The 24,691-nt window shown below is 39.8% G+C and overlaps 1 protein-coding gene across 4 annotated transcripts; it reads right to left on the bottom strand.

The window, feature by feature from the left end:
- Window positions 1–4,226: 4,226 nt before the first annotated feature.
- COQ2 (coenzyme Q2, polyprenyltransferase) lies at window positions 4,227–24,030 on the bottom strand. Of its 4 annotated transcripts, none has more exons than XM_060147908.1 (8): window positions 23,574–23,953; window positions 18,964–19,130; window positions 18,754–18,774; window positions 14,618–14,739; window positions 13,010–13,095; window positions 11,226–11,359; window positions 7,882–8,070; window positions 4,227–5,817 (listed from the first exon to the last, which is right to left on the bottom strand). In XM_060147908.1, exons 1-8 carry the CDS (start codon window positions 23,947–23,949, stop codon window positions 5,653–5,655), a joined length of 1,260 nt encoding a protein of 419 aa, XP_060003891.1. In that variant the 5' UTR covers window positions 23,950–23,953; the 3' UTR covers window positions 4,227–5,652. The 4 variants fall into 4 exon arrangements, with proteins under 4 accessions (XP_060003891.1, XP_060003892.1, XP_060003890.1 ...); XM_060147909.1 differs by having other exon boundaries at window positions 23,697–23,953; XM_060147907.1 differs by lacking the exon at window positions 18,754–18,774 and having other exon boundaries at window positions 23,574–24,030.
- Between the last annotated feature and the right edge of the window lie 661 nt (window positions 24,031–24,691).

Raw genomic sequence — 24,691 nt, 5'->3', positions numbered from 1 at the left:
CAATTGTGTAAAATCATTGCAATCAAGATACAGAACAGTTCCAGCATTCCTCCAAACTCCCTCGTGCCTTTTTATAGTCAACCTCTCCCCTGACTGCCAGTTTCTAGCGACAACTGATTTGTTTTCTATCCCCATAGTTTTACCTTTACCAGGATATCATATAGATGGAATCCTACAGTACCCTGCTTTTGGAGTCTGGTTTCTTTCACTTGGTATAATGCGTTTGAGACCCATGCACGTGGCTGCCTCGATCAGTAATTTGTTCCTTTTTACTGCTGAGTAGTGTTCCATCATATATATGTGCCACAGATTATTTACCCTTTATCAGTTGAAGGACATTTGGGTTTTTTTCCAGTTTGATGTGATTATAAATTGAGCTACTGTAAACATTCATGTGCAGGTTTTTGTGTGAACCTGCTCCCTTTTCTCTTGGGTAAATGCCTAGGCATGGGATTGCTGGGTCAATTGGTAAAGGCAGAATTAACTCTAAGAAACTGCCACACTCTTTTCAAAAGTGGTGACACCGTTTGCACCTTCTAGCAGCAGCCTCACCGCCATGTGTTAAAATGCAGCATGGCTCTGGAAATAAATAAGAAATCTGACCTTGTTGTTCCTTGAATCTGCTTGGTTTGTCCCTATTTCCAGGCTTCACACTTGCTGTTCCTTCCTGCTGGAGCACATCCGCACCTGTTAGTGTAATTTCATTCACATCTGACTCTGAAGGAGGGCCTACCTGTACACACAATAAACACCAGCCAGGAATAAAACCGAGGCACTCAGAAACCCGAAGGCAGGGATGGGGAGAAATTATGAAACTGCATACCTTTTTCCTACTTTCTTTTGCACATCATGAGATCTTAACAATTTTCAGTTAGTAATTAATTAATTTGTGTTAAAAACTTTATTGTTTTCAGGAATTCCCTGGCGGTCCAGTGGTTAGGACACCGTGTTTTCACTGCCGAGGGCCTGGGTTCAATCCCTGGTCAGAGAACTAAGAACAAGCTGCACAGCCAAAAGAAACTTTCTTGTTTTCAAGTGAATTTATTTAAAATATTCATTGAGTATTTATTATGTTATGTCAGAGACGTAAACTCATTCTTTTTTTTTTATTTTATTTTTTTTCTGTATGCGGGCCTCTCACTGTCGTGGTCTCTCCCATTGCAGAGCACAGGCTCCGGACACACAGGCTCAGCGGCCATGGCTCACGGGCCCAGCCGCTCCGCGGCATGTGGGATCTTCCCGGACCGGGGTACAAACCTGTGTCCCCTGCATTGGCAGGCAGACTCTCAACCACTGCGCCACCAGGGAAGCCCGAGACAGATCATTTTTAAATCCACGAGAAGGGTACTATTATTAGCCCCATTTGAGAAACAGAACCACAGGGAGATCAGGTAACTGGCAGGTGTTAAAAGAGAGATTCAAACCCAGGCAAGCTGTCACCTGGACTTGCATTCTTAACCACTGCTCTACTGGTGCCAATGAAGAGCTCTGGCGGTTCAGAGGACAGCTCAATAGAGCTCAAATAGTTGTTTTAGTTTCCTTGTTGATGTTGCAACAAATTACCACAAATTTAGTGACTTAAAACCACACAAATTTATGATCTTGCAATTCTGGAGGTCAGAAGTCCAAACTCAGTCTCACTGGGCTAAAGTCAAGGTGTCAGCAGGGCTGGTTCCCTCTAGGGGCTCAGAGGGGAGAATCTGTGTCCTTGTCTTTTTCAGCTTCTAAAGGCCACCTGTGTTTCTTGGCTTGCAAACCCTTTCTTGCCTCACTCTAACCTCTTGCTTCTATCATCACATCTGCTACTACGGACTTTGACCTTCTTTCCTCCCTCTTGTAAAGATCTTTGTGATTACACTGCACCCACCCAGATAAACCAGGATAATCTCCCTTTCTCAAGGTCCTTCTCAATTACATCTGCAAAGCCCCTTTCCATATAAGGAAATATATTTGCTGGCTCTGGCATTAGGACATGGACATCTTTGGAAGGTTGTATTCAGCCTACCACTGTTATGAACACTGTAAGGGCTAAAACTTGTGCTTTGAGACAAAAAAGCAGAGTTGGGGTGGAAAAGGGAGCACTTCTCTAGTAAACTGCATTGGTACAGTATCTTTTCTGCGCAGTTCAGTACTACAGTACAGCTTCATATTAAGTTTGCTTGGGCTGCCATAACAAAACACCACAGACAGAGTGGTTAAAAAACACATTCATATTCTCACAGTTCTGTAGGCCAGAATTCTGAGATCAAGGTGTTGGAAGGGTTGGTTTCTTCTGAAGCCTCTTTCCTTGGCTTGTAGATGGCAATATTCTCCCTGTGCATTCACACAGTCATCTCTCTGTGTACAAGTGTCTCTTTGTGTGTCCAAATTTCCTCTTGTAAGGACATGTAATGGTTTAGGGCGCACCCTAATGACCTCATTTTAACTTAATAACCTCTTTAAAGACCTTATCACCAAATATGGTTACATTCTGAGTTACTGGGGGCTAGGACTTCACTATATGGATTTCAGGGCAATACAATTCAGCCCATCACAGGCTTTAACATATACCAACTCTGTTTAATGTTCACAACAGCTCAGGCTTGGCAGATGAGGTGGTGGCTGTGAGGGAGGTTCATCACTGGTCTGAGGTCTCCCGCTGGCAAGTATTACAGGGAGAATTCTCACACAGGCCTGTTTGCCCTGAAGGCCAGGTCCTAGTCATCCTACCAGCTGCTAGCTTGACAGCAGAAGTGCTGACAGTGAAGAGACCAGCCCAAGGGCGAGAGTGTATCTTGATTTGGGGAAAATGGTAGGGCCTAACTGTGGAGGCCTTTACAACCTGCAAGAGGTATAAAGCAATTCAGCAAAGTTCAGGAAGCAGGAGAGGCAGCGCTTGTGATGCAATTTTCAGACAGCAAGCCAAATTTCCTATAGCTTCCACCCCACCTCCACCCTCACCATAAACTTATATTAGGTAAGTGTTCAGCTTACAAAGTTCTTTCACACCCTTGCTCTTTACAACCTCACGGTGACTCTACAGCAGAAAACTAGGGCAAGGGCCCACTCCATTGATCAAATTTCCCAAGACAAGAGTGGTAGTTTCACTTGTCTTGTTATAATTCCCGTCATGACTACACAGGAGATAGACAACCCTGATACCAGACAGATGATGGATGTACTTCTTTCCAACCCTGAATTGCTTAAAGTCTGTGATTTTAGAAGCAAATAATCTATTTCAGTTTTTCCCCCTTAACTGCCCCTTACCCATTTATATTACTTTCTCAGCCTTTCTACCTGGCGGGGAGAAATGAAAAGGAACTAAAACAATTCAATTAAGCTTAAGCAGCTTTTTGAGAGCAAGATAATTTTTTTTTAATATCTTTATCGGAGTATAATTGCTTTACAATGTTGTGTTGGTTTCTGCTGTATAAGGGAAAAACAGATTCCTTTTGGATCTTCTCCTCTGCCACTTATCCTGGTCAAAATTCTTCCAGACCTTACACCTGCAAAAAAGGCATTTAGAGATCAACATTTTTCTGCTATGAGAAGTGGTATATTTTTAAGAGGCATAACCCTTTTCTAAGCCCAATTTTTTTTTCCTGGTTCTCACTTCATTCATTGTTGAAGATATCCCCCATCTGTTTAAACTCCCTATTTTTTATTATTACTATATTTTCTAGAAAAATTGTGTAAATTTTGCTAAGTAAATCTTTTCGGGGGGGTGGGGTTGGATGATATTTGTAAGAAAACAGAAATGAACAAAGATTTAAATTTTATGTATCCTGGTACAGTGTCAGGATTAGATAAAATAGTGACCAAATGTATTTCCCTAAAAATAGGGTACAAAGTTTCTATTTCTTCTCCTCTTCAACTCATTGCTGCTATAGCAGAGTACAATTACAGCTGCTACTACTGTCTGAAGTCTGAACACTCACACTCAGTGGTTTAGTGTTTGCCGAATAAGCAGTTAAATACATTTTCCTATGCTCATTTATCTGTGCCTGGCATGTGTAAGTGCTCTGTGTCAGCTGCATCACATCATCCTCACTACCATCATTGAGCAATTTTGTGTTTACTGCTGCCCATAACCCATCTCCATTGTGGGCAGCAGTAAACACACTACACCCCACTGTTCATGACAGCCACTTAAATCAAGTAAGACATATTTTAGCTTGAGAGTTGTAAGTTGTGAAGAGAAAAAAAAAACCCAATAATATAGGTAGTGTAGGTAGTATCTGTAAATGAATTTTTTCAATATATTTTATTTATTTTTTAAAATTTATTTATTTTGGGCTGCATTGGGTCTTCGTTGCTGCGCGTGGGCTTTCTCTAGTTGCGGCGAGCGGGAGCTACTCTTCGTGACGGTGTGCGGGCTTCTCACTGCGGTGGCTTCTCTTGTTGCAGAGCACAGGCTCTAGGCGCGTGGGCTTCAGTAGTTGTGGCTCGTGGGCTCTAGAGCGCAGGCTCAGTAGTTGTGGTGCACGGCCTTAGTTGCCCCGCAGCATGTGGGATCTTCCCGGACCAGGGCTGGAATCCGTGTCCCCTGCATTGGCAGGCAGATTCCTAACCACTGTACCACCAGGGAAGCCCCTGTAAATGAAATTTTAGAAACAATGGCTAAGAAAAGCCTCTTTGAGAAGGTGACATTTAGGAAAAGACCTGCAGTGAAGGACTAAGACATAATTCAAGGAGAGCACTGTAGGCAAAGGAAATTGTACATGTAAAGGCCCTCGGTTGAGTCTGTCCAGCCTGTTGAGGCGCAGTGTGGAGGCCAGCAGGGCTGCAGAGGGGTGTGAGTGGAGGAGCCACAGACAAGGCCAGATCATGGTGGGCCTAGCAGGTGACAAGACTTTTAGCTTGTACTGAGTGACCTGGGAAGATCCTGGAGGGTTCTGAGAAGAAGAATGACATGACCTTATAGAGGTTTTAAGAAAATCATTGTGGCTGCTGTGTTGAGAATATTCTGAAGGGGGTAAGGAAAAAACAGTTACTACACCTAGCCAACATACCGCTATCCTATCAATTACAATCACCTGAGATAAAAAATAAATAAATAGAAATTAAAATCATCATTAGTGACTGTCTGCCCATTCTGGTCACTATGGTTGTATACAGAGACCTCTCAAATAAATGTCAGGGTTGGTAACAAACAGCAGTATGTACAGGTACAACAGGTAAAAAATTTTATTTACTGATTTAAATTCTCCTAAAATATAAAAAACAGAACGGTTTCCTGAATTACAGCTTTTGGCAGTAAGTAAAGGTCAACGCAAAGAACAATAAGCCTCAACTTCCTGTAGCAGCTTTTATTTTGCCCTAAAAAGAGAGTCCATTTTCCTACAAAGACAGTCATTTAGATGAGACACACATCAAGTTTTCTTCTAAAGTGCCAAAACTCATATAATTCCTGTAACTGCAGATGAGAATTATAACTTAAATACTCCAGGTGATCGCAAATCCTGAAGAGTTCCTGGTTTCTGTGATGGGGAAGAATTTGACTAGTACATAGTTGAACTAAAATCCAGGCAAAAATGCTCTACAACTTCATCTACTGGTTTGTAATTCATTAACATATTGTAAGACTGTTATTCAAATCTAGTTATGTGGTAATAAGACCTGAGAGTATTTTGTAAAAGTTTGTTTTAAAAATCCCCAGATAAACTTGATTTGCTAATTTTCTACTCTATTATCTATATTTTTCTTTGTTTTATCTGTCTCCTTTTCTTTCCACAAATTCCCAAGGACAATTCCTAAAAAAATTATTAGTCCTATTGTTCGGTTGGAGGTGAATTTATCCCAACAATCCTCAGGTCTGTGGATGTCCAGAGTGTAAATCTATAAGAAAAGAATACATGCCATGTTAGAACGCAGTATGGACTTCTAGGCATCACAAATAAACACATCAATATGAAGAAGATAACAGCACTTTGTTATAGAATTTTAAGCAATGGGAAGCCTTTAATGTACCCCAGATTGTTTTCCAACGCAGAAAAAATCTACCATATCTCTCAATGGATATCATCTAAGCTAAAAACCTGCACTTGACGGGTGCACGAACACTCTGAGAGGCAACGCATGCTATTTTTAATTCTATTTTGAAAGTTCTTCCTTAAACTGATTGATCTAAAATCTGCTCTCTATAACTCCTACCCTCCAGTTTAGCTCTATTCTTCAGAGCAATGTTTCTCAGCAGAGGAACAAGTTACATTTGGGCAGGACAACTCTCTACCGTGCAGGGCTGTCTACTGCATCAAGAGATATTTAATGTACCTGGCCCTCGCTCACTAAATGCCTGTAGTGGTCCCTCCCCAGTCTATTTATGATACCCCAAAATACCCCCATACATGTTAAAATCTCCCTCCCATCCCCACATAGAGAAGGGCACCTAAAATCCTAGATCTGCAGGTAGCGACCAAACATACTCTCTTTTCTCCACAGTTGTCCTGCAAATATATTGAGAAAGTCTCATGTCCCTATTTTACGCTTCCCTGGACTTAAGCATCGGAAGCCCTCAACTATTCTTTATTATGTGACCTGCAGGCTTAAAATTATCATGATTTCCTTTCTCCAAATACTAGAAGACTATGTCCATCTTAAAGTACCGTGTCAAGGACAAGGCAGAGGACCACAAAGGCAATTCAGAATATAAAGTGGGTTCCAAATATTTCCTATATTTGTGATTATCCCCATAATTTTTGCCTTCCTCTGCTAATATCCAGGCGCTTAAATATTGCTAACCATCCATTATCCTAACCAGACAATCAACTGATGATAACAACTCCTGTGGAGCTGACTAATGACCAAAAGGAGATACTGAGAAATTCTGAAGAGGAAAATGGTGAAATGTGGAGAATCACTAATTCAAACCTTTTAGCTTTCCTGGTGAGGAAAACAATGAAGGTGATATAGTATGTGGTTTACTTTATGGACATCAGATTTTAGTTTCCTTCATACCATGTTATGCAAGTCCTGCTTACACATGCACCGATCTGTATAAAATAGATCATCTAAATACAGGCTTACTAGCATCTTCTTGATTTTGTCCAAAGAAAATAACAGTAATACTGATGCAAAAATACAGTCCATTTACAAGCAACCTATTTAATTAAATTCTACTTAGTTTATTCATTTTACAGAAGTCAGTGATGTAGACCTGCCATATAAACAAGTGGGGCTGAGGTGCTGGGTGAACATCCTGGCAGTTTCCTACTGTGTAGGCAGAACTCTGACATCTTCCCATTTTGTGTCTTATCTTGCCTTGGTCCCTGTGCCAGTGTGACTCAAACATATGAATGATTAGTTTGCTAACCATCAATAGATGCCCACATTTAAACAATACAGTTGTGTTGACCAGTTTGCTTTCAGAGTAATTCAACTCAACCCACAACCTTAAGACATTGCTCAAATTTCTCTAGACACACATCAGAAATAATTCTAGGAAAATTAGAAGGAAAAAAATATCTAGGTTTAGGTTTACATTATTTCTCTAAAATAATACAGCTAGCTTTCTTATATGACATATTGGGGCAGGGAAAGGGCAGTTCAAGGCAGTACAAGCCAAATAGTTGTTTAAGGAATTAACTTGCTTGGTAAACACAGAGGGCATTTTGTTTAAATAGTTTTCTTTTTGGGGGGGGAGTGGTTTTTTTTTTTTTTTTGCGGTATGCGGGCCTCTCCCATTGCAGAGCACAGGCTCCGGACGCGCAGGCTCAGCGGCCATGGCTCACGGGCCCAGCTGCTCCGCGGCATGTGGGATCTTCCTGGACCGGGGCACGAACCCGTGTCCCCTGCCTCGGCAGGCGGACTGTCAACCACTGCGCCACCAGGGAAGCCCTGTTTAAATAATTTTTATAATTTACACCAAAGAAAAAAGAGGGAAAGATATGGAAAAGATCAAACCTGGTGAGCCAGATGGGCCCCTACAGCAGCCAGAGCAGTGTAGTAGGGCACAGTTTGACCAATGTTCACTCCCACCAGGCTCAGTGCCCCCAGCATCGCCACAGTGAAGCCACTGAGCCACTGCTTGGTATCTTCACGGAACAGCAGTGCCGTGGACTTAAGCCCGATCAGAGCATCATCTCTCTTGTCCTAACATGAGAAAGTAGTAAGAAATTGCCTGGATTTTACTGAGATTTAATTCACATATCATAAAGTTTACCATTTTGAAGTATGTAATTCAGTGGTTTTAGTATATTCACAAGGTTGTGCAACCATCACTACCATCTAATTCCAGGAGAAACTGTCTTTTAAAGAACATGACAGTAACTCAGAAACAGTTGATCAAAAATGAATGTGCAGGCCAAATCAAAGTTAAATGTTACTGCTAAAATTATCTTCCAGACCTATTTCTACATATCATCGTACTTTTACGACCCTATATTGACTTTCAACTATGCTTTTACTAATAAATTAGAAGTCAGACTCTAATTCTTCACATAGCTCTTCTTTACTTCAGAGTTTTCAAATCTCAATAATTTCCTATACATTTTAGTTTCAATCTTGCTAAAATCACACATGTGGAAAAATGCTCACTTGCCACCTAACCACATCCATTCAGATTTCACTTCTGGCTCAGTTTATTCCTTGCCTCTCCCATCAAATCCTTCCTGTTTAAGTAGAGCTAGGTCCTGATGATACACTCACATCTGGCTGACTGGTCTCCTCCAGCAACTTTATTTGTAAGCATTTCCATATAATGTTGTAATCACAGTCATGTGACATCAGAGGCTGCATGCAAAGTGGGTACAGAGGGAATGTACCTCAACATAATAAAGGCCATATATGACAAACCCAAAGCAAACATACTCAATGGTGAAAAACTGAAAGCTGTCCTTCTAAGATCAGAAACAAGATGAGGATGCCCACTCTTGCCACTTTCATTCAACATAGTATTGGAATTCTCAGCTAGAGCAATTAGGCAAGAAAAAGAAATAAAAGACACCCAAATTGTAAAGGAAGAAGAAAAACAATCACTATTTGCAGGTGACATGGTTTTATATACAGAAAACCCTAAAGTGGCCACCAAAAACCTATTAGAAATTATAAACACATACAGTAAAGCTGTAGGGTACAAGATCAATATACAAAAATCTGTTGTGTTTCTATATACTAAAAGTGAGCTCAAGGAGAGAGAAATTAAGAAAATAATCTCATTTACAATCACAACAACAACAGCAAAATACCTAGGAATAAATTTAACCATGGAGGTGAAAGACCTGTACTCTGAAAACTATGAGACATTGTTAAAAGAAATGAAGAAGACAAATGGAAAGATATTCCGTGCTCATGGACTTGAAGAATTAAAATTATTAAAATATCCATACTGCCTAAAGCAATCTACAGATTCAATACAATCCCTATCAAAATACCAACAACATTTTTCACAGGAATAGAACAAAAAAATCCTAAAATTTGTATGGAACCACAAAAGACCCTGAAAAGCCAAAGCAATCTTGAGAAAAAACAACAAAGCTGGAGGTATCATACTTCCTGATTTCAAATTATACTACAAAGCTATCGTTATCAAAACAGCATGGTATTGGCAGAAAAACAGACACACACAGATCATTGGAAACAGAATTGAGAGCCCAGAAATAAGCCCACCCATATATGAACAATTAATTTACAACAAAGGAGCAAAGAACATAAAATGGAAAAAGGACAGTCTCTTCAACAAACGGTGCTGGGAAAACTGGACAGCCACATGCAAAAAATGAAACTAGACCACTATCTTATACCATACATAAAAATTAACTCAAAATGGATTAAAGGGGCTTCCCTGGTGGCGCAGTGGTTGGGAGTCCGCCTGCCGATGCAGGGGACGCAGGTTTGTGCCCCGGTCCGGGAGGATCCCACGTGCCGCAGAGCAGCTGGGCCCATGGGCCATGGTCGCTGGGCCTGCGCGTCCGGAGCCTGTGGTCCGCAACGGGAGAGGCCACAGCAGTGAGAGGCCCGTGTACCACACACACACAAAAAAAGGATTAAAGACTTGAATGTAAGACTTGAAACCACAAAATTCCCAGAAGAAGACAGGCAGTACACTCCCTGACATCAGTCTTAGCAATATCTTTCTGGATATGTCTCCGCAGGTAAGGGAAACAAAAGCAGAAATAAATAAATGAGCCTACAACAAACTAAAAAGCTTCTGCACAGCAAAGGAAACCATCAATAAAATGAAAAGACAATCTACCACATGGGAGAAGATACTGGCAAATCATATATCCGGTAAGGTGTTAATATCCAGAATATATAAAGAACTCATCAACCAAAAAACAAATAACCCAATTAAAAAATGGGCAGAGGATATGAATAGAATGCCCTGAAGAAATTTTCTAAGGAAGACATACAGATGGCCAATAGGCACGTGAAAAGATGTTCAACATCACTAATTAATAGGGAAATGCGAACCAAAACCACGATGAGATATCATCTCATGCTTGTTAGAATGGCTATCTAAAAGACAGGAATATAACTAGTGTTGACAAGGATGTGGAGAAAGAGGAGCCCTTGTGCACTGTTGGTGGGAATATAAATACGGAAAAACAGTAAGGAGATTCCTCAAAAAGTTAAGAATAGAACTACCATATGGTCCAGCTATTCCACTTCTGGATATTTACCTGAAGAAAACAAAGACACTAATTCAAAAAGATATATATGTACCCCAATGTTCACCGCAGTGTTATTTACAAACCAAGATATGGAAACAATGTGAGTGCCCATCAACAGATGGATGGATAAACATGTGGTATATACATACAGTGGAATACTACTCAGCCATAAGAAGATAAAATCTTGCCAACTGCAACAACATAGATGGATCTTGAGGGTATTATGCTAAGTAAAGTAAGTCAGACAGTAAAAGACAAATACCACTATGATTTCACTTATGTGTGGAATATTAAAAGAAAGAGAGAAATAAACGAACAAACAAAATAAAACTAACACATAGATACACAGAATAGATTAGTGGTAACCAGAGGGGAAAGGGGAAGGGGGAGGGCAAAATGGGTAAAGGGGGTCAATGGTATGGTGATGGATGGAAACTAAACTTTTGATGCTGAGTATGCTGTAGTGTATACAGAAGTCGAAATATAATGTTGTACACATGACACATATAATGTTACTTCAATTTTTTTTTAAAGCCTAAAGAAAAAAAACTTTCCCTTTAATTTAGTACTTATTTTTAAAGTTCTTAAAAAATAATAACAGTTAAGCCAAAGTTATGAAAAAGAATATTTCTTTACCTGATGAGCATAGATAGTATCGTATATTAGAGTCCACATAATTCCAGAAAAATAAAGAGGAAGGCAAACAGATGGATCACAGGAGCCCTTGACAGCAGACCATCCAAGTAATGCTCCCCAATTAAAAGTCAATCCTATAATTAGTGAAACAGAAAGAGGAGAAAAGTCTAAATGTACTTTAGAATTCCAAAGGGAAGGAGAGAGGCATCAGCATGTATTAAATGCTTCTATGTATTAGGCTCTGTGTATGCTGTTTTCTCCCTTAAATCTTCTCAAGTCTCTCATGTGGTAGTTATTAGCTACATTTTACAAAAAAGGAAAACAGAACCAGAAAGGTTAAATAACAATTAAAATAACAGAGCTAACAGAAAGAATAATATCTCCCTGATAAATAGGAGGTTTCATGAGAACAACATTTATCCTACCTAGTATGACGACTGGCACCAATGATAAATAGTATTAGATGCTAGAGTTTGAACTTAGACCTATCTGAGTCAAACTCCTGTGTTTTTTCCATTATTGCTCTATTTCCCCTTTAAGTTACAGAAACAAGAGTTAGACAGGAACACTTGTTCTTCAAGTCCACCCTCTCTGAGGACTGTAAACAAACTCCACATGCTGACAACTCCTAAATATCTATGTGTAAGCCTAATCACTTCCCTCAGCTTCAGACTAGATACTGAATTGCCTGCTAGACATCTCCACCTGCAAGTCCCTCAGGTACACTGACATGCATGCTCTGTGGGGCCACAGAAGAGAGGTACTTCATCAACTGAGGAGGAGGGATTCTAAGTGGAAACAGGCAATGAGGAGGAGAAAAAGGGTTTCTGAGATGTTTGGGACCCACTGACTTTGAGGTATCTGAGGGACTTGCTCCTTCAAGATGATGAATGTGTTTCAGTCATGTTTATTTTCCTAGTACCTGGTGTGATTCCTGGCACAAAGTAAAAGTCAGGGTTTCAATAAATATTTAAAGTAAAAATACTAGTTTTCTTAATACTCTATTCTAGGAATAGAACAGAAAAGTCTAGGAGTAGATATTTTTGCAATAGGTTTCGACTTACCTACCTATCTTCCTCTATCTGCCAACAAATATTTATTGAATACCTGTGATGTGCCAAGCACCATGTTAGATGCTGCACCATCCATATATAAAGAATGCTTTATCTTCTAGGTGTTTACAATTTATTAATGGGAAGAGAGGGTAGGCTCTCAATATCTTCCTGTTGAATTAGTGCTGTTGAAACGAGTAAGTGTCACATTAGAGTGCTAAGGGAGCCCAGGAAGGACTGGCTAACTTTCTTCTGGTAAGTTTAAGGAAGGCTTCCCAGAAAGGGAGCTAAGCTATCACACACTTCAACTCTTGTTCTCCTGCCTCAGAGTGCTTTCTATTCCAATCCCCAAAATCTTCAGGGCATCTAGATCAACTACCTAAAGAGAGTGGTGAAGTCAAGGGGCTAATTTTCTTTCTTCATGACATACCTAGATTTTTAAGAGCATTTCAGAAAATAATAATGATGATATCTTAGCAGATGTCCAAGATTTTTTAGCCAATAAAAATGGCTAATTGCCCTCCATTAAAACATGAAAATCTATTCCTGGTTTGGAAAATTTCATGACTGACTTAACATTTTATCTCTGCCACATCACACACACACACACACACACACACACACACACACACACACACACACCCCACACACACACATGCATTGATTGATATTATATATAAAAGTATAGCTTGAGGGTATTGAAGGAAATACTTATAGTTATTTCAAGCTCACCCAAGGCTAATTGAGGCCAGTATGTAATTCTCTTCATTAGCGGGTAGGTGATGACAAGAAGTAGGGATGCTGCTCCAAGAGCTATACTGAAATCAAGAAAAAACATGAAAAAGATTAGTATCACCATCTCTTAAAAATCGGTAAATAAGGAGCTTCCCTGGTGGCGCAGTGGTTGAGAGTCCGCCTGCCGATGCAGGGGACATGGGTTCGTGCCCTGGTCCGGGAGGATCCCACATGCCGCGGTGTGGCTGGGCCCGTGAGTCATGGCCACTGAGCCTGCGCATCCGGAGCCCATGCTCCGCAACAGGAGAGGCCACAACAGTGAAAGGCCCTCGTATCGCCAAAAAAAAAAAAAAAAAAAACGGTAAATAAGGCAATAATAGCAACACTAATGAGGAAATGATTTATCTAAATTGTATTTTTTGTAAAATTCTCTTCCTAGACGTTTATTCCTGGACTTTAATTAACATAAAGGGTGATTAGAAAATATCTTAAGTGTTACAAACAATGAAACAAAATAAGAATAGCTAACACATATATTGCTTTCACGTATTAGGACTGTTTTAACTGCTCTATATATGTTAATTCATTATAACCTTCACCACAACCTTACGAGGCAGGTAGTTTTATTCTACTTGTTTTTTTGCAGATGAAAAAACTAAAGTCAAAGAGAGAAAGTAATTTGCCAATTGTTATACAGCTAGTCAGTAGCAGGGCCAGGAAGCAAACCTAAGGCATCTGGCCCCAGTATCCAACATAATACTCCCCATGTGCTGCTGCCTAAATGTTGCTTTCAAACATTAAGATAGCTAGTAAACTGAGATGTCCTAACAGAGAATTAGAGTCAAGATATCCCTCCCTATATGCACAAGGGGTTACTTCTCTAGAAGAGGATAAGGTCACAAAGTACCTATGAAAGGATGACAGTCAGATAAGATGTTTTTAGGAAGCTCACAGCTCACTTAACACTACCCCTCCAGGAATAACCTTTCAAAGTGTTTTCACTTGACTGAAGCTATCAGAACAAGATATACAATTAAGTCTAGTCTCTATAAAATACGCTTATTTGCTGAACTCTTTTTTGTCTTATTGAAGCACTATGTAAGCAGCCATCTGGTATACAAATGTCTAATTTTGTCTCTGTTTAAGAAGTATAAGAATGAGTTCTTTTTTCTTCTGTCATTGATTAGGAATACGACTCTGGGAAAGACCCAGTTCCTCTTTTTGCAAAGTAAGCATAATCACTTCTGCCTCTAACGCTTCAGAGATACTACCAGGATAAATAAAATTATACAAATGGGTATATACACACACTCCCACGCATGCACCTAGAAAACCTAGGAAAATGTCTTGAGTCCTTTAGGGAACACATAGTGCAAGTACTGGAGGTGGTGCAGAAAAAACGAAACACTGATCTCTTCATTCCTTTGGCTGAAAGCATTCTTGACTTTACATTGTGTGGTGACTTACTTACATTGCTAACTTTACAGATGCTTGATTAGGTAATAAACAACTTTGTAATACAGATATTTCTATTTTATTTTATATGTACTTCTACGTCAAAGGAAAGATTTTTTACATGATTATGAAAAAACACATATACTGTACCTGTAGTAATTCAGACACAGAAGAACACCCAGTGCCAAGGTCAGCTGTCCCCCAAGAAAAACAAAGGATTGAAAAGTTGAAATGTCTCCAGCAGCTATTGGGCGACTTGCTGTTCTTGTAACCTTAACAACATAAAAACAGATACCTTAGCATCGGGGAATAGCTCAATCATTTACTTAAACATTTACTCAAGAGACTGGCCCATGGTACATACTAAGGCAGAAATATGAATAAAAGGTGAACATTGGAAGTACTACCATGAATCAAAACTTCTATTTAAAATAGCATTGAAAAGAACTAAAAATTCCCACCATTCATTCCTCTTTCTTTCCATCTCCTATCCCCATCTCCAAACAAACAAAACAAAGCAATTTCGTAATCTAACTATTTACCTATCCAGCTTAGCAAGTATATGTTCAATTTCCATGGAGCAAAGAGGGACAAAAATAATAAGAATTCTCAGGAAAGAGGAAAGTGCAGAGCATGTTAGATAAGGCTGATATCATGTAAATGCTTTGAGTATGGGAAGCACTGCAATCAGATATCAGACATGAAGAAAGAAGACAGATTATCTGAGTTTGAAAGTGGGAGTGCTTTTGCCAGTCTACGTAGGAATGGGGCTGTAATCTTATATTAACTGCACCCATATATAAAGGGCAAACTCACTGTAAGAATATAGGTAGAGCAATTATGTGAACAAATAATATATATTGTTCTTTTCCTTCCAAGAGATCATGAAATGTGATTATTCTAAATTCAACCACAAATAAAGAGCATAACCAAAATTTTCAGCATTGCTGGAAGTTAAGAACTCAGGATCTGGGATTAGAGAGCCTAGCATTTGAATTCAATTCCATCACTTATTGGCTGTGTGAATTCTGGCAAGTTACTTGACCTCCCTCAGGCTTAGGTTATTTACCTATTTAAGGAAAAACAGAAAGAGAGGGAGACGTAATAATAGCACGTACCTTACAGAGTGAATGCAATGCCTGATGCAATAAATGTTAACTATAATTAATATAACATATTTTTGTATGATTTATAGCAAGGGTTTAGCAAACTATGGCCTGTGAGCCAAATCCAGCTTTCTGTCTGTTTTTGGTTGGAACCATGAGCTAACAATGGTTTTTACTTTTTTTGGTGGTTGAAAATAAACAAAGAAATAGTAATGTATTGTGCCACATGAAAATAAGAAATTCAAATTTCAGTGTCCACAAATAAAATTTTATTGAAAGAGACACACCCATTTTTTTACATATTGTATGTGGCTGCTTTCACGCTGTAACAGAGTGCAGTAGTTGCAACAAAGACTGTGTGGCCCACAAAGCCTAAAATATTTACTATCTGGTCCTTTACAGAAGAAATTTGCTGACCCAATTTATAGCATGCTTCACTGTGCAATAAAACAGTTTGTCAAAAACTGTAATGACTCATCTTGCTTAGTGCCAGAACTGGATATCTCATCCTTGATTTGGTCCCTGTAGCTTCAAGTGGGAATAATATTTATGTTCTTGTATTTGATTTAGGATATTATGATTATTCCTGCCAGTATTTGAATGCTAATAATCTAAGAGCTATATATGCATCGCATCATTGAATCCTTGTAACAACTCTCTTTTAGCCACTCACAAGTTCTTGCCATTTCTAAGTTTTAGGAAACTGAGGCAGAGTGGCTCAGTAACTTTCCAAGGTCACAGATACTAAGGTAGCACAGTCAGTCCAGTCCCACCAACCACAGTACTAACCACAAAATTACACTGCCCCTCCAGTACAATGGTAATTGCCTGGCTAAACTCGAGAGGTGAAAAACAAGCACTCCATCAAAAGAAAAAGAACGATGCAATATGATGATCAAAAAACATATTCTATGTGGCTTTTATGAAACTAGAATGCTCACAGCTTACAAAACCAAATCATTAATACCTGTGCATTGATATTATTTCAATGTTTATTGGACCTAATGTTTATCGCATGACTAGCAGATTACATACATCATCAACAAAACACAGTTAACCCAAATAACCTAATAGCAATTCACTTACCACTTAATGTATTAGCAATTTACTTAGTCATCTAACATATTAAGCAAAACCCTCAGCCATAAACATACTGTCTTTAAGAAAATGTAAGGTAAGCATTACAATTTGACCAAGGTTTTTAACCCATTCTGTAAAAGAGATGCTCACAACATTTTAAAATTCATGTTAGCAAAACCATAGCTATACAATACTCATTTAAGTGCTTTGTTGTATGTCACCACAGACTGTAGATTCCTCTAATCAGAGAAAAATGGCATGGGGGAGATGTAAGATATCTAATCAGTTCCCTTTTATCTAGTGAGTATAAAAATCACTTAAGACAAAACTAAAATGGCTCTATTTCGTTAATTAAAAAAGTAGAAAATGTTGGTTGGTTTGATTATGTTATTTTTTTTTATTATTATTTTTTTTTTGCGGTACGCGGGCCTCTCACCGCTGTGGCTTCTCCCGTTGTGGAGCACGGGCTCCGGACGCGCAGGCTCAGCGGCCATGGCTCACGGGCCCAGCCCCTCCGTGGCATGCGGGATCCTCCCGGACCGGGGCACGAACCCGCGTCCCCTGCATCGGCAGGCGGACTCTCAACCAGTGCGCCACCAGGGAAGTCCTATGTTATTTTTTAATTAAACTTCTTTTGAGATAATTGTAGATTCACATGCAATTTTTTTAAAAAAAATCTCTGTATTATAAGAAATATAGAGATCCTATGTATCCTTTATTTAGTTTTCCCCAAGGGTAACATCTTGCAAAACTTTACAGTACAATATCACAACCAGGATTTTGACATTAGGCTGCTCTAAATGTGTTCAATAGTTATTTTGAAGTGATACTGGCCAGAAGCCTCATTAATATGGTTATGCAGATGAAAAACTGACCAGGATGTGCAAACCCCCAAAACAAGAAAGTACGCATCTCCTGGCATAGATCAAAGCATCCCAATGGTCAGCGAGACATAGAGATGCCTTAACATGCATCACCTGCCACTCTGCCACTATCCTACCCTCCAGCCACACACAAACCACATAGTTGCAGTTGTCAAGCATAATATATTTTATCTCACAGCCATGCCTCTGTGTCTGCTGTTTCCTCTGCCTAGAGTGACCTTCACCCTCCTGTCCAGGCTTTTTTTGCCATCTTAGTCTGTCATAGTTCCAAAGTCACCTTACCCCACCTCACCCCATCAAAACTTCTCTCTAACCCCCTGCATTATGCTAAGGTAAGGTAGGTGGTCTGCAGTAAGTGCCCTGTGGACACCATCTCTTGATAGCTACTAAACTGAAGTCAGCAATGTTGTCTTTCATCCACACAATCCTAGAACCTGTCACTGTGTCTCATAGATAGTAGGTATTCAATAAATGTTTTTGAATTTAAAAATTATTAATGTGACACTGTTCTATAAGCTAAAAATCATTATGGGTGTGCTTTGCTTAAGGAAAACTAAGACTTATATGAAAGGCAAACCAGGGAAGATTATTCACTTTATGTGAGTGTCACATGATTATTTACTTCACATAATTCACCCTGGATTTCTTATAAATTGAACGTTTACTTGATTATTTACTCAAGCATTTAATGATTTTATACTTGTTATAGTATGTCTGCTGGAATAAAAGGCAAACAAGACAGACCATTCCCTTGAGAAAATAATGGTCTATTGAAGAACAAAGAAATAATTACACACATGCATTAGAACATGCATAGAAAATAATCTAGAGACATATGATGTATCAAACTTTAAATGAAGTTTTTTCTGGGGGCTTGGGGGAGGTGATAAGGAAGACTTGCATTTTCTATCCTTTCTATTTTTGTACTGTCTGAATTTTTCAGAATAAACATGTATTATTTTTCTAAGGAGAAAAAAATAAAATTATGTTTTTAAAAGAAATAATTATAGCAAATGCTAATAGGGCTGCCTTGATTCATTTAAATTAAGATCTGATTTACATACGAATAGTTATGGCTCCAACGTATATCTCAAAGGAAGGGATGACAGTTCTTTTAGACACCCAAAGGTTCAGAATGGAATTTTCACCTTCACTCCCAACATCCTTTCTCTGGCCTTTCAAATTCTAATTCGTTTTGTAAAAATGATGTACACACCTTGCCCCCATGGCCGCTCCTCTGTTGAGAAAGGAAGCACACCGCACTTTGCAACACCAGCTATTCAACTGATACTGGCACTTCTTACGCTGGATTTCAGTGAGGACGCTAAATGATCCTGTTGCTTTATGTGGCATTCAAAAGTGATGCCACCATCTTACTCTGCAGAATTGAGAGGAGCCTCTCTGTTCCCTTCTGGGACGAATCTACCTTTTTATCGTAGTCCTGGTCCCACATGTCATTAATAGTACAGCCTGCTCCACGCATCAGAACAGCTCCAGTGCCAAAGAGGGATAACATGTACCAATCTGGAAAACAACCTGGTTCAGCTGCCAGACCAATGCTCCAAGTACATGGCAGGTACAGTAGCCAGGTTCCTAAGCAAAATAAAAAGACAAAAAAAGTACAAATTAAGTTAGCTGTTTTCATTTGTTTGAAATGCTGTATCCAAAAGAAGTAAGGAATACAAAGTCAAAAACACATGACAAAACTGGGAAAATAAGCTTGCAACTCATATAACAGAGGACTATTCTCCCTAATATATAGGGTTCCCAGAAACTGAAGACAGATCAAAAGCCTGATCGAAAAATGGACAAAAAACATAATAGAAAATACAAATGGCTCTTATACCAATGAAAAGATACTCAACTTTGATAAATACACATGAAAATTACATTGAGATAACATTTTCCACCTAGCAGACTGGCACAACCCAAAGGCTGACAACATACTCTGGGGAGCTGGATAGTCATATATGTCTGATGAGGTTGCAAATGTTCCAGTTCCTATGGAGGGTAAGCTGAAGAGTTTTCCTATACGTGTGTGTGTGTGTGTGTGTGTGTGTGTGTATACGCACATGCATACACATATAAAACAAATACATACATTTGAATGTATGTTCATAAACTATGTCAGGAAGGAAACATTAGAAACTGATACTGAGAGTTGCCTTTGGGGAAGAAAACTGGTTGGTTGGGAAAAAGGGGTGGAAGACTTAGTTTTCACTCTATACCCTTATACCTTTTTAAATTTTGTATCATCTGCATGTATTACCTCCTCAAAAAACTTTAATAAAACTTTCTTTATTGTTAATATAATATAATAAAATGGTTTGGGGGGGAAAGAAGGATTAACCTATTGGTTTTTTTTAAATATTTTGCTACTACATGCACAAATGGGATTAGTTCTTGGTACTCAGCCCATAAACTAGATGAAATTAAGCTAAAACCAAATAAATTGTAGGGATAGGAGCCTTCACACATGACCTGTAGTAGATATCCTATTTTCAAAAGAAAATCTTTCAACAAATGTTTGGATATTGTACCTATTAGATAAATTCTGAGCTTTTCTTTTCTATTCGTAATATAAGAGTGTATTTTAGCAATATAAGAGTGCCACCCCACAAATGTGTCCCTTTGGCATGAGGATTAATTTAGGCCAATTATTTTTAAGAAACAGAAGATTCAAGAACATTTTCAAGAATGTTACCAGAGTAGACCTATCATCAGATATCTGCCAAAAATATGGGCTAGGTGTGGTGGGGAAACTTGATAGGGCCTAGAGACCAGAGACGACCGTTTACCAAACATTTACTTTTCTATCTCCAGTGAATTACCTTCCTCCCCTTTTAATTCCCAAACCACTACCCCCAATATCCTGCTGTGTCTTTAGCTGAAGATATTTAAGGTGAGGGTATTTTGGCCATTTTGGTGAGTTACTCAGTCTTCCTGGGTCTCTCTCACCCACACATGCTATTAAATTTTTGTTTGATTTTTTCCTATTAATCTGTCTCATGTCAACTTAATTCTTAGACTTAACTTAGAAGGGTAGAGGATAATTTCTTCCTCCTCAAAAAAGTGGAATAAATAGGACATTTGGCTAAAGAAAAATCTATCCTGTACAAAAATGGTCAAATGACAAAGTCATTATGATTATGTTTAAGCTTCATTAAATTTAAGCTTTATTCATTTGCAAATATTTATAAAGCACATATTTTGTACCAGAGTTGTTCCAGGAACTGGGAATACAATGGTGACTAAGTGAGGGCTGATTTCTGCCTTCACACAGCTTATAAAGCAAAAGGAAGAAACACGGTTAAATAAATAACACTGAAATAGATCAATTCAACAACAGGGCAAGTACACGATGCTATAAAGGCATAAAACAATGCCACTCAAGTTAACGGGGGATGGAGTAGGAAAAACTCAGGAAGTCTTTTCCAAAAGGGGCTTAAACACACAGAAAAGGCAAGGCAAGGAGAGGCTAAAAATCAGAAATGACCAGTCTAGACCTGAATTCAGGTTGTCCTGGGCAGACTCATATTCAGTGTGTCCCATCTAAAACAATAACAACAATGCTATTTTCTAAATGTTTGTGAAATGTCAAGCAGTGTTCTAAATGCTTTATATATACAAACTCATTTAATCCTCAAAGACACCCTTATAAAGTAGGCACTATTATTATTCCTATTTTACAGATGAGGAAACAGATGCACGAAGAGGTTAAAACACAATGGGTTTAACCACTTCCTTTTCCCTGGACCTATCAGTATAGCTCAGAGGGACAGAGGAGTAGCTAGCTGATCCTGCCCTGACAGAAAAAAAAGATCACTACTTCACAGGCATTTTCCTGGTACAAGTAGAAATGAAGGCACCATTTAAAAAAGAATTCTAGAGAAAGATGTGTAACCACCTATAGCATTTTGTGTCAGTGTCAAAATTTCCTTGGCTGTAAGTCAAATGTAAGTCTGCATTTTAGGTACCATATTCACTGATAGGAATCTGCAGGGCACCCCTATAGATGAGGAGGGTTCCTGCAGTGAAGGTTCAATGTCTGCTCCTAGTAAGTGACACTAGACACTAAAGTATATTAAACTTGAAGCCTCAGCGCTCCTCATCTACAAAAGAGGGGAAAGAACATCATCTACCTCTTAGAGTTGTTATGACAATATTAATAATGGTGATAATGAAAACAATAACAAATTCATAGTGCTTACTCTGTGCCAGGGGCTGTCCTACAATAGTTTTGATTCTCACAACAAACCTATGAGATAGGCACAACTTCTATTATACCCATTTAACAAACACAGAAACTGAAGCATAGAGACAGTAATTTGTCCAAGGTCACACAGGCAAAAACATGGCAGAGCTGGAATTCAAATCCAAGCAGTTTGGCTCCAGGCTATCACTCTGGATACCTAAAGCTCTAAACACCCATGAGTTCTTATTGTTCTTTTGCCCTCCTGATTCTCACCAACATTTTTTGTCTCCCCTATGACACTTTCATTCTGTTCTCTCCCATGAAGAAAGATGCAGAGGTGGGAGGATACAATAGGTTTCAGAAAGATATACTTATTATAGAAAAAGTAAAAACTCTCTGGGAGATTATAAAGTGAGTAAGCATTCTGAGAGGTGATGGGCAGACCAAAGAGCTTGTGTAAACTGAGGCTAAGATTCATTCACTAATTACACATTGTCTTCAAGAAAACATAAATGTGGGCTTCCCTGGTGGCGCAGTGGTTGAGAGTCTGCCTGCCGATGCAGGGGACACAGGTTCATGCCCGGTCCGGGAAGATCCCACATGCCGCGGAGCGGCTGGGCCCGTGAGCCATGGCCGCTGAGCCTGCGCGTCCGGAGCCTGTGCTCCGCAATGGGAGAGGCCACAGCAGTGAGAGGCCCACATACTAAAAAAAAAAAAAAAAAAAAAAAAAAGAAAACATAAATGCAGTTTCAGCCATAAACGTGGTAAAACCAGTTATACCACCAATTTAGTGGAAAAAGTGCTACCTGCTGAAACCTCCTGAAATAATGTAGTTTGTGACATGGTTGTAGGAAGTTGTAATCCTTTCTGAAAAACAACGAAACCCACTTTTTAACAAGATCAAAATTTAACAAAATAAAACAATAAACATAAAATTACCCCACAAAAGAAGAATTTAAGTAAAGAAGTATTGAACCTGGAATTCTACTACTGTCAATTTATTGTTCCTGGCATACAGTAAGGGCTCAAAAAATGTTTGCTGAATGAATTCTGATAGTACTATTCATAAGTTGTCTGAAAATCCTGCAGTCACCTTATTTAGAACCAAAGCAAGCAGGCTTGTATCTTCTTAATATACATAATACTATTAACCGAATCTTCTCCAACTCACACAATACTCTTTTTAAACTAGACTGGGAGTTCTTTGAAAGTACAAAGTTTCCATAGCTCTTTCTAGCCCTAAGGCTACGCAATGCTGTAGGACTTAATTCATTCAATACTACCGCTAGGCTGTTCTAGACACTAGATATAAAAGTCCCATATAAGTGGAGCTTATACTGTACTGGAGAAGTGTATCAACCAATAAATGCATACGGCTAGTGGCGAATGCTATGAAGAAAAATGGGGGGTAAAGAGAGACTGAGGATAAAGGTGAATTTAAATAGGAAGTTCAGCAAAATCCTCCCTTAGGAGGCGACTGTGAGCTGATAAGTAGTCCATAAATGCTGTACCTGCAGCATCCAAATGAATTAAATCTTTGTGTGACGGATGGTGCAGGGCAAAGAGCTAAAAAAAACTCAGCATCATCTGGTCTGGCTCTGCCAAAGAGCCTTAATTTCCTCAGCGTCTTTATCGTCTCAATTACTTGCTCTGGGATTATGGGAAGGATGAAATATAATGAACGTAGAAGTGTTTCCACACTGTAAATCTGCGCAAATGCAGAGATACGGGTACGGAATTTCTGCTCGATTCACTACTTAAACACGGACTGTGGAATGAGCGAATTTTTTGCCCAGCTCACGTGCTCAGGATTCAGAGAGGCTTGACAGCCGGCCGGTTACCTCGGAGATAGCCCTGTTCGGGTGTCTTGACGGTATTCGGCACCTGGCGGCCAAGCCCCGGCTTTCGGGCTTCACTTCCACTGCGCCCGCAGCCCCCGGACCGCCACATCCGTCCACACTCACCTATGGGCTTGTCCAATCTCATGAGGCGCAGGTAGGGCTGCAGAGGGCGGGGCGCCGAGTTCACGATCGCCGCCGCAGGCAGGCTCGGCCGCCGCTCGAGCGGTCCCCGCCCGGCTGAGGGCCGCCAGTCTCCCGCGTGTAGCCCACGGGCCGCGTGCGGCAAGGTGAGGGAGCGGCCGCGCGAGCCCCACAGCCACACCTGCGTCCCTGCCCGCAGGGCCCGCACGAGCCCCGTGCCTGACGCGCCCAGCATGGCGCTCCGGAGAGCGCGGACCCGCGGGGGCCTGACGTCATTCCCGAGCGTCCTGTCACAGGCAGGCATGCGCAGTGACATCAGCAGGATGACCGGTTGGTCGGAGCTTTTCGAGTAACGTGAAACGGGAAGGATTGCGGTCACCTTGACCTGTAAGGGAGTTCTTCAGGTAAAGGAGTTCCTATTATCAAAATACGTAGCAGTTGTAACAGGAGAAAAAAAAAAAAACACCGAGAAAAACTTACTGAACCCAAAATACTGATTTGCGGTGTTTCCTTTTTAAAGCTAAAAGGGCACCAAGCGGCCAAATCCGAGAATGTACATTAAAATCGTACTCAGAGTTAACAGACATGCATCACACAAGTGAAAACCTTAAACTTGATTATCAATTCAAAGCAGTTCGTATAATCCAGAGGCAGCGAGTGTGTGGGATGCTATGAGCCTGCAGCTAGAATATCTGATCGAAGGGGTTAATCATAGCCAACTAATGGATAGCGCTCTGTGCCAGGCACGGTTACAGGCACTTTACATGTATTATCCCATTTAATCACTTACTGACTGACTATGGGCAAGTCTCTCATTTGAATTTTAGTATTCTAGGGAATTGGGTTAGTCTTTCAGCACCTTTCTTTAAAACCTCAGCAGTGATTCTGTGATATCTTGTCTCCCGTGGTGGTGGCAACGGGGTGGTCCTTAATAAATTTACAAAAGTAGCTCACAGCCTGTTCAGTTGTAGACAGAG

Source organism: Lagenorhynchus albirostris, chromosome 4 (assembly GCF_949774975.1).
Source record: "Lagenorhynchus albirostris chromosome 4, mLagAlb1.1, whole genome shotgun sequence".
NCBI classification, from domain to species: Eukaryota; Metazoa; Chordata; class Mammalia; order Artiodactyla; family Delphinidae; genus Lagenorhynchus; species Lagenorhynchus albirostris.
Note: the sequence above shows the minus strand (reverse complement) of the source record. Positions and strands in the feature narration are given on the sequence as shown.

Coding starts and splice junctions, on each gene's coding strand:
- COQ2 (XM_060147907.1), bottom strand. CDS start 24,030: ATGTCACTGCGCATGCCTGCCTGTGACAGGACGCTCGGGAATGACGTC. Junction 19,131..23,573: donor CGAACAGGGCTATCTCCGAG/GTAACCGGCCGG, acceptor TATTTTGCTTAG/GAACCTGGCTACTGTACCTG. Junction 13,096..14,617: donor CTGTGTCTGAATTACTACAG/GTACAGTATATG, acceptor TCTTGATTTCAG/TATAGCTCTTGGAGCAGCAT.